This window comes from Populus trichocarpa, chromosome 4 (genome assembly GCF_000002775.5).
Source record: "Populus trichocarpa isolate Nisqually-1 chromosome 4, P.trichocarpa_v4.1, whole genome shotgun sequence".
In the NCBI taxonomy this organism is placed as follows: Eukaryota; Viridiplantae; Streptophyta; class Magnoliopsida; order Malpighiales; family Salicaceae; genus Populus; species Populus trichocarpa.
In genome coordinates, this window is record NC_037288.2 from 18,995,878 (window position 1) to 19,006,506 (window position 10,629).

General features: G+C 39.0%; 1 protein-coding gene across 4 annotated transcripts; it reads left to right on the forward strand.

Moving 5' to 3' along the window:
• The first annotated feature begins 880 nt into the window (after positions 1–880).
• On the forward strand, positions 881–10,233 carry LOC7453645 (E3 ubiquitin-protein ligase UPL3). 4 transcript variants are annotated; one of them, XR_002981394.2, is made up of 18 exons: positions 881–1,897; positions 2,233–2,343; positions 2,465–2,581; positions 2,668–2,838; positions 2,912–3,073; positions 3,222–3,470; positions 3,571–3,692; positions 3,784–5,215; positions 5,686–5,775; positions 6,078–7,640; positions 7,739–7,963; positions 8,073–8,183; positions 8,439–8,519; positions 8,605–8,673; positions 8,777–8,905; positions 9,421–9,543; positions 9,631–9,848; positions 10,056–10,233. XR_002981394.2 is itself a non-coding variant. In XM_024599499.2 (17 exons), exons 1-17 carry the CDS (start codon positions 1,079–1,081, stop codon positions 9,694–9,696), a joined length of 5,640 nt encoding a protein of 1,879 aa, XP_024455267.2. In that variant the 5' UTR covers positions 881–1,078; the 3' UTR covers positions 9,697–10,233. The 4 variants fall into 4 exon arrangements, 2 of the variants coding, with proteins under 2 accessions (XP_024455267.2, XP_002305515.4); XR_008058998.1 differs by having other exon boundaries at positions 8,079–8,183; XM_024599499.2 differs by having other exon boundaries at positions 9,631–10,233.
• Positions 10,234–10,629: the final 396 nt, after the last annotated feature.

Here is a 10,629-nt window from a genome sequence, read left to right on the forward strand (position 1 = left end):
TTATAATTCAACATATTCATACCAAATATATTATTATTTGTGTTATATTATTATTATTTTTATAATAATTTAAAGTTTTAATATAAAAAAATATTATTATTTGTGTTTTGGATATTTTTGAAATTAAAAATAGTATTATTTATGTTATGAATATTATTATTTTTACTATAATCAAAAGTATTAATATTAAAAATATTATCTTTTGTGTTATAAATATTATTATTTTTATAATAATTAATATTATTAATAAAATAATTACTAAATTAGAAAACATTATTCTTAATATTAAAAAACATCTATAAATTTGATTTGAAAAATAAAATTAAAAATTACTACCACTACTATTATTAATAAATTTTAAAAAATTATTATTATTATTATTTTAAAAAAATCATATAAAAACACGTGACATTCGAGCTGATGCTTATATACTAGCAGACTAAGCACACACGTGATGCTGAGGCTACTACCTCAGTGCTGGGCACATCCTTATCAATGCTGGGCACATCCTTATACACACGTAACGCTTGAAATGCTGGGTGGACACACCCCAGCGTACATATTATGCTTGAGCTGTGTCTAAACCCAACTATCCTTGCTTCTTACACGTCACCAAAACCCAAAATAGACTCAGTTCATGTTTGTACAAAACCCAAATAACCTTAAATCCAGTCATCATCAAAACCTAATTATTTTATAAAATAAAAAATGAGCTCGCAGCTACTATGCCTATCTACTAAGTTTCTAAATTGTGACGTGAGGACAAAGGAACATATACGATATAATAGACCGAATATAATGTCTTTATTCGTATAGTTTATTCCGATTTTTTTTCTCTTTCCAACAAAAACACATATAAAAGTCGTCCACCCGCTCTTTTTTCTTATTTATTTATTCTGATTTTAGGGTTTCTCTTCACCCCCGGTCCCCCCTGTCCTCTCTCCCCCGATCAAAATTTCCCAAATTCGATAATTTTTAGGGTTTTCAAACGGATGCGCTGAATTCTCGTCATGACAACGCGATCCGGTGGCGCGTGAGTGCGCGACGACGGATATAATTCTGGTGGGTTAGTTCTTGTATGGAAACTCGTAGCCGGAAACGGGCGGAGGCCTCCTCATCTGCCGCCACCACCACCAGTCCTACTACTCGCCCTAACAAACGATCCCGCACTGCCACAACAACAACCGCCACCGCTACTCGCTCTCGTTCCACACGTGCTCACCCTCTCCCCATGGACTCCACACCTGTCGAATCGTCTTCTTCTTCTCGCTCTCGTCGGAATAGGAATAATAATAGTAACAGTGAATCGGATAAAGGCAAAGAGAAAGAACATGAAGTTAGGGTTTCGCGTGAAAATAGGGAAATTAACAATAATTTGGATTCTGGAAATGACAATAATAACCTCAATGTCGACGACGATGACGACAGCGAAGGTGGTGGAATTGGTGCTTTCCATCATAATCTGACTTCAGCTAGTAGTGCCTTACAGGGTTTGTTGAGAAAGTTGGGTGCTGGTCTTGATGATTTGTTGCCTTCTCCCGTGACGGGTTCAGGTTCAAGCTCGCATCAATCGGGGAGATTGAAGAAGATTCTGTCTGGGTTGAGGGCTGATGGAGAAGAAGGGAAGCAAGTGGAAGCCTTAACGCAGCTCTGTGAAATGCTTTCTATTGGGACTGAAGAGAGTCTGAGCACTTTTTCCGTGGATTCTTTTGTTCCGATTCTTGTTGGTTTGTTGAATAATGAGAGTAATCCTGATATTATGTTGCTTGCTGCAAGGGCGATTACACATTTGTGTGATGTTTTGCCATCGTCTTGTGCTGCTGTTGTTCATTATGGCGCTGTTTCATGTTTTGTTGCAAGGTTGATTACTATTGAGTACATGGACCTTGCTGAACAGGTTAGTTTCTTGATTCCCCAGTTTATGTTGCTTTTATCTGCCCGTAAATTGACTGGCTATGGTTTATTTAAGTGGTTGATTATTTGGTATTCATGGCAAATCCGTTCTTTGAATACCGTATACAATAATGATGGCTTATGAATGTATTAAATGGGTTAGTCATTTGGGATTTTATGTTTGATTAGCTATGCCAGTGTCTTGCTTTTAGTCAGTGGTAAAATTGCATTCTTTCTATACAGCATTATGACAATACTATTCAGATGGACTGCAATCAGCTGGTTTTATCTGTTGGTTTATTAGTGAAACTTACTGCTGCTTCTGTTGTAACGTGACAGTCTCTGCAAGCTCTAAAGAAAATATCTCAAGAGCACCCAACTGCATGTCTGCGTGCTGGTGCTCTTATGGCAGTGCTTTCTTATCTGGATTTTTTCTCAACTGGAGTTCAGGTAATTGATTTGCAGTTTTGTTTTTTAGTTAATAAGTTAATTTGGCATGCAGAGATGCTAGAACCTTGTGGAGTAGTTCTCATTCTTATTGAGGCTCTTTTGATCAATGTCATGTTTTCAGCGAGTAGCATTATCGACTGCTGCAAATATGTGCAAGAAACTTCCTTCAGATGCAGCTGACTTTGTGATGGAAGCAGTCCCTCTGTTGACCAACCTTCTTCAGTACCACGATGCAAAGGTAATCTTGCTGTTTTCTCTTAGAGTTGCAGCCAATTCACCACCTTCTAGTTTATTCTGCACTCAAAGCAATTTGAACATTTGTAGGTCTTGGAGCATGCTTCAGTTTGTTTGACAAGGATTGCCGAAGCCTTTGCTTCATCACCAGACAAATTAGATGAATTGTGTAATCATGGACTTGTTGCTCAAGCTGCCTCTCTCATTTCCACCAGTAGTTCCGGTGGTGGACAGGCATCTCTCAATGCTCCAACATATACGGTAAAAGAAGTTTGTACCTTGTCCTTTAAGTTTTATGTCATGTATTTCGGCCTTTCTGACTTAAGGCATTCAGGGCTTAATTCGACTGCTATCCACATGTGCAAGTGGCTCTCCTTTAGGAGCCAAAACATTACTTCTTCTTGGGGTCAGTGGCATTCTTAAAGATATACTATTAGGTTCTGCGGGTTCTGCTATCTCCTCTGTTCCTCCGGCTCTAAGTAGACCAGCAGATCAGGTACCTGCTTCTTCGTCTGCTTATTCTGTTTTGTGGTGCCATTGCATTCTTTTCACCATGAAGTTTTCCTAAGATTAAAAAATATTTGGCCTGTTCAACAGTTTTAGAACTAAGTTCCAGCTTCATTTTTGTTGACGCTGCCATATAGGTTTTTGAGATTGTTAATCTGGCAAATGAGCTTCTTCCTCCACTTCCACAAGGAACTATCTCCCTCCCTACGAGCTCCAGTATGTTGGCCAAAGGATCTGTTGTGAAGAAGTCTCCATCCAGCAGTTCTGGGAAACAAGATGATAATAATGGAAATGTTCCTGAGGTTTCAGCTCGTGAGAAATTATTAAATGATCAACCAGAACTTCTGCAGCAATTTGGAATGGATCTTCTTCCTGTTCTGATACAGGTCGGTCAGTTTTTTAGTGGACTTTGCAGTGTATAAATTGTAAGATCTGTTTTGTGTTCACTGAAGTTGATAATAACGACATCATTTGCTTGTTGTTCAGATTTATGGTGCCAGTGTCAACAGTCCTGTTCGCCACAAATGTCTCTCAGTTATTGGGAAGTTGATGTACTTCAGCAATGCGGAGATGATTCAGTCTCTACTTAATGTGACAAACATATCAAGGTGAAGCAAATTTTATCCATGCTTGTTCTTTTTATATACTCTCATCAGGGTAAGTCATATGACTATTTATCCATGTTATTTGTTCCTCTAGTTTTCTAGCTGGGGTGTTAGCGTGGAAAGATCCACACGTCTTGGTTCCTGCCCTTCAAATTGCCAAGATTATTATGGAAAAACTTCCTGGGACTTTCTCCAAGATGTTTGTCAGAGAAGGTGTTGTTCATGCTGTAGATCAACTTATCTTAGCTGGAAGTCCAAATACTGGTCCTACCCAAGCTGCTTCTGCTGAGAAGGATAACGATTCTGTTCCTGGATCATCATCACGTTCCAGGCGTTACAAACGTCGCAGTGGGAATTCAAATCCTGAGGCAAATTCATCTGAAGAATCCAAGACTCAAGTTTGCGCAAATGCTGGATCACCTCCAAGTTCTATAGAAATCCCAACCGTTAATTCTAATTTGCGTTTAGCAGTTAGTGCGTGTGCTAAAGATTTTAGAGATAAGCACTTTCCTTCGGATCCCGGAGCTGCTGAAGTTGGGGTTACCGATGACCTGTTACACTTGAAAAATCTCTGCACAAAGTTGAATGCTGGTGTTGATGACCAAAAGACTAAAGCAAAGGGCAAATCAAAGGCTTCTGCTTCCCATCTTATTGACAATTCTGCTAATAAGGAAGAATACTTGATTGGGGTGATATCCGAGATGCTAGCAGAGCTAGGCAAGGGGGATGGTGTATCCACTTTTGAGTTTATTGGTAGTGGTGTTGTGGCAACCTTGCTAAATTATTTTTCTTGTGGCTATTTTACCAAGGAGAGAATTTCAGAAGCCAACCTACCCAAACTTCGGCAACAAGCACTGAGAAGATTTAAATCATTTGTTGCTCTGGCCCTTCCTTCCAGTATTGATGGAGGGGGTGCCACCTCCATGACAGTCTTAGTTCAGAAGCTTCAAAATGCTTTGTCATCCTTGGAGCGTTTTCCTGTTGTTCTTAGCCATTCTTCTAGGTCATCCAGTGGAGGTGCACGCCTGTCTTCTGGATTGAGTGCACTATCTCAACCTTTTAAGTTACGTCTCTGTCGGGTCCAAGGGGAAAAGGGTCTCCGTGATTACTCTTCCAATGTTGTACTTATTGATCCATTAGCAAGTTTAGCTGCTGTAGAAGAATTTCTTTGGCCGCGAGTACAGCGAAACGAAACTGGCCAAAAGGTGTCTGAATCTGCAGGAAACTCAGAATCGGGGACCACACACCCTGGAGCTGGTGCATCATCCCCTTCTACCTCAACTCCTGCTACTGCCACTCGTCGTCACTCTTCAAGATCCCGATCATCTGTTAATATAGGAGATTCAGCTAGAAAGGAACCAATACCAGAGAAAAGCACAAGCTCATCAAAGGGAAAGGGGAAAGCTGTTTTGAAACCAGCTCAGGAGGAGACAAAAGGACCTCAAACTAGAAATGCTGCTCGTAGAAGAGCAGCCCTTGATAAAGATGCAGAATTGAAACCGGTGAATGGGGATTCTAGTTCTGAGGTATGTTATAATTCAAGGATACTATGATAACTTGATTGTAAGTCTTAACTTGCATTATGATAAACTATTAGAATTCTAATATTCATTTTCCTGTGAGGATGGCAGCCAACTTTGTTGCTTTAGCCAAATAAAATAGTTTAATGAATCTCCTTGATAACTAAAAACTAGTTAAAAAGCAGTTCAACTTATTCTTTACATCAAGTTCTGATAATGAGAGTACTGAATTTTAGGATTCGTAAGAGTCTACTTTTCTCGTTAGTAAGGAACTTTGCATTTGCATGTGGATTGCGGTATGCATGAATCAAGTCCAGTGAGAAGTTCTACGCTAAACTTTTCTCAAGAAAACTAGAGTTATTAGAGTGCCGCTTCATATTATAATTTGTGGATAATCTATTGAGCATCCATACAAAACATATCATATATTTATTATTTTGACAGTTTTTCAAACAACTTTTTGAATTTTTTTGTAGGATGAGGAATTGGATATTTCTCCTGTGGAGATTGATGATGCGTTGGTGATTGAAGATGATGACATCTCCGACGATGACGACCATGAAGATGTTAGTCTTCTGATTGCTTTGTCTTTGTTAATTATGTAGCTTATATATTTTAAATTTCTTTCTTTATGCTTTGTGTTTGTCTGATTACAGCTCCTTTTGGATTGAGTTTTCATAACCATGGTCTTGGAAAAGCAACAAAAACCATAGTTTTAATTGTATCGAAGTTTCAAAACCTTTTTGAAAAGATTATGAAAGACCTGAAAATCAGTTTTTTGCCTCAAAAACTTCTTTTTGCAAACTCAACCTGTTGTTTGCTGTGTATTCACCACTTTCTAGATTTGATCATCTTTTTTCTCTCCCAGGTGCTAAGAGATGATTCTCTTCCTGTTTGCATGCCTGACAAAGTACATGATGTGAAATTGGGTGATACACCGGAGGATAGCAATGTTGCACCAGCAGCAAGTGACAGCCAAAGTAACCCTGCTTCTGGTTCTAGTAGCAGGGCTGCTGCTGTTAGGGGCTTGGATTCCACTGATTTTAGGAGCTCTTATGGATCTAGGGGAGCTATGTCTTTTGCTGCTGCTGCCATGGCTGGGCTTGGATCTGCTAATGGTAGAGGTATCAGAGGAGGAAGAGATCGACAAGGACGTCCCCTGTTTGGTAGCTCTAGTGACCCTCCTAAGTTGATCTTTACTGCTGGTGGGAAGCAGCTAAATAGGCATTTGACTATCTATCAGGCTATCCAGAGACAACTTGTGCTGGAAGATGATGATGAAGACAGGTATGGTGGCAGTGACTTCATCTCTAGTGATGGGAGTAGGCTTTGGAGTGATATATATACCATTGCATATCAAAGGGCAGATGGCCAAGCTGATAGGGCTTCTGTTGGAGGCTCAAGTTCTAGCACATCAAAGTCCACCAAAGGTGGCCCTTCCAATTCAAACTCAGATGCTCAAATGCATCGGATGTCACTTTTAGATAGCATCTTGCAAGCGGAACTTCCTTGTGATCTAGAAAAATCTAATCCTACTTATAATATATTGGCTCTACTACGTATACTTGAGGCTTTGAACCAGCTTGCACCTCGTTTGAGAGTTCAACTACTTTCTGACAACTTCTCCGAGGGGAAAATCTCTAGTTTGAATGAGTTGACTGCTACTGGTGCCAGGGTTCCTGCAGAAGAATTCGTAAATAGCAAGCTCACACCTAAATTAGCTCGACAAATTCAGGATGCCCTGGCACTGTGCAGCGGGAGCCTTCCATCATGGTGTTATCAGTTAACAAAAGCATGTCCATTCTTGTTCCCTTTTGAGACTCGGCGACAGTACTTCTATTCAACTGCTTTTGGATTATCTCGTGCGTTGTTTCGTCTTCAGCAGCTGCAGGGTGCAGATGGTCATGGGTCAACAAATGAAAGAGAGGTGAGGGTTGGAAGATTACAACGCCAGAAAGTTCGTGTTTCCCGAAACCGCATTTTGGATTCTGCTGCGAAAGTAATGGATATGTATTCTAGTCAGAAGGCTGTGCTTGAAGTAGAATATTTTGGCGAGGTTGGCACTGGGTTGGGTCCTACCTTAGAGTTCTACACGCTTTTGAGTCATGATCTACAGAAAGTTTCTCTGGGAATGTGGAGGTCAAATTCAGCAGCAGGGAAACCTTCAATGGAAATTGATGGAGATGATGAAAAAAATGGAAAATCCAACAATGGGTCAGGTACTGCAGTTGCTGCTGATCTTGTCCAAGCTCCACTTGGCCTGTTCCCTCGTCCTTGGCCACCAACCGCTAGTGCTTCTGAAGGGAGCCAATTTTATAAGACTATTGAGTATTTCCGGCTGGTCGGACGGGTGATGGCCAAAGCTCTTCAAGATGGGCGGCTTTTGGACCTACCACTTTCAATGGCATTTTATAAACTTGTGCTTGGTCAAGTAGGCTATCAGACCATTTTTTACTGCACATTAGCTATATTTTGTTGTCGCACTGTTGATCTTATTGGTTGAAATATGTATCCTCTTATCAATTGCAGGAGCTTGATCTGTATGATTTTCTTTCGTTTGATGCTGAATTTGGGAAGACTTTACAAGAATTGCATGCCCTTGTTCGTCGAAAACAATATTTAGAATCAATAAGCGCTGAAAATAATGAGGTCAATGCTGATTTATGTTTTCGTGGGACCCCAATTAAAGATCTCTGCTTGGATTTTACTCTTCCTGGTTATCCAGACTACATGATGAAGCCAGGAGATGAAACTGTATAGAACCCTTCTTAACCTAAACATCTCTTTATAATTGGATGCAATATTTCTTGCTGCAACTATCTTTCATTCTGATGATTTATTTTTCCTCAAATTTTGTTATAAGCTTCAGGTTGATATCAATAACTTGGAAGAATACATATCCTTGGTAGTTGATGCAACTGTGAAGACTGGGATCATGCGACAAATGGAAGCGTTTAGAGCTGGGTTCAATCAGGTCCAGTTCCATCTGTCTTTTATGAGCTCAGTAACTATTTTAGGAAATTGTTGTGCCTTGGATGTTTAGTTGATTTCTGTAAATTTTAAGTTCTATGGAGTTTCCTGCATTATATATTTTGTTGTGGTCTGCCTTTTATACTATTTACATATGCTGTTTTTGTAAAATCTATTATAACTGCCTTGATTTTTTGATATCACATTCTGGTTTTATTATGCTTGTTCCAAACTCATTCTGGTTCTGCTTAATAAGTAGGTTTTTGACATCTCATCATTGCAAATATTCACTCCGCAAGAATTGGATTATTTGCTTTGTGGGCGAAGAGAACTGTGGGAGGTAATTCACTCTCTTTTTGCTGTTTATGCATTATGATTCTGGAACTTTTTTCTTGATTATTTATTGGATGCTTTGACTGATGCAGTTGGAGACACTTGTTGATCATATAAAATTTGATCATGGATACACTGCCAAGAGTCCAGCCATTGTTAACGTATGTTCTTTACTTTGATTTTTGAGGATCATGTTTGGGAGAATATGTATCTGTGTTTTTATTCTCGTCTGATGATTATGGTGCTGTGGCCATGATGTTTTAGCTGCTTGAGATTATGGGAGAGTTCACACCAGAGCAGCAGCGTGCTTTTTGCCAGTTTGTTACTGGAGCACCCAGGCTGCCACCTGGTGGTCTGGCTGTGCTAAACCCAAAATTAACCATTGTTAGAAAGGTATGCCTTGAAGCAGCGTGTTTATTACAATTTAATGTTCCATTTGGTGCATGCTATGCTGAATGTGCATAACATTGTATAGTACTCTTCTGTCACTCTAGTTATACATGAATTCTATAGGCTCTTGTTACAAGGTCGTTAAATGCCTTTTCAACTTTTATTTCCATAAATAGTATCATAAGATGAATTGTAAAATCATATGCATGCCGGAATAAATTAAGTGCACATGGGTCAATTACATGTATGGATTTGTGAAATAATATGGTATGGAGTACTTTGCAATACAATCAACATGGTGTTTTTATTTTTTGGGTGGGGAATGATGCATGGGTATTGTTTCCTGATGCATCAACACATTGCTGTGTCACATTTTTTTTTAATGGCATCTTCCTGTAGATTTTATAATTAAAATCACCTCCGTTTATTTGAAAATGATTGTCATCTATGTGTTGTAGTTGTCAAAACCGTCTTAAATTTTCTGTTGCTTCCTATAACAATAGCATTTCTGGGCGCAGCATTCTTCATCTGCTGGAAATGCAATGTTGAATGGAACTGGGCCTTCAGAATCAGCTGATGATGACTTGCCTAGTGTCATGACTTGTGCTAATTACCTAAAGCTACCACCTTACTCTACCAAGGTACTGTATTTGGTGATCAAAATGGACTTATAAATATCTGGGATTTTTTACATCTTCGGGTGCTTACTTTATCCGTGCTTTAAACAGGAAGTCATGCACAAGAAATTGCTGTATGCAATCAGTGAAGGGCAGGGATCTTTTGACTTGTCATGAGTTTTTTTGACTAGGCGATCGAATCTCTTTATATTACATCACAAGAATCCCAGACTTTTTTCCTGGGATGCATTTGAGATTGGAAGTGATGCTTATACCACTCAATAATATGGCTTCCCGTTGGTGTTACCTATACTAGTGGTGTCATCAAGGTCAGCTCATAAATTTTTGGGGAGGCTCTTGTCAAATTTTGTTATTGGGCCTGGATATAATGTTTGCTTGGATAGCTCATCCATTTTTTCTCGATGATGGCCGTGTATTTGCAGCTCATAGAAGATGTGCTCTGATTTTTATGAATCTGAAATTATTTTATTGGCAGTATGTACTGGTTCCTTAAATTTGACGGTTAAAATTTTCAGGTTGCTTGCTGCATTTTCGTGCTGTAAAGGAGTAACACGTGGAGGCGTGTTCAGTTGCTAATTCTTGTAAATAAATAGAAAATTTTCAATTTTTTCTTCTTGTCCAATAGAATATACATGTATTTCAAGTAATGATGGAAATGGCAAAAATAAACATTGAAATATTGCTTTTGTTTTACATGTATTTTGCTGTGTATCTTGCAGGTTATTTTATACCATGAAATTGTTATACCTGTTCTTCTATGCATGAAACATGAGATAAACTGATATGAAGCAAAAAACATGTCCATCCTCTTTGATTGTAGGATGTTGTCTAGCTTTATTCATTCATATGTCATTGTAGTTCCCACTCAACACGCCATTTAGAATTGTGAAAGCTCACCATGGACTCTTTTGATCCGAAACTCTTCGTCTGTAGGTCTAAGCGATGAACATAGAAGACGTATCATGCCCGTCCATTAAGATGGGGTTGTCCTTCCTCATCACTGTTTGACAATGCCTGGCCTTGTTGATCCCACCTTGGTTATCTACATTGAATTTAGTGAAAAATAGTAGTTTTTATTTAATATTAGCT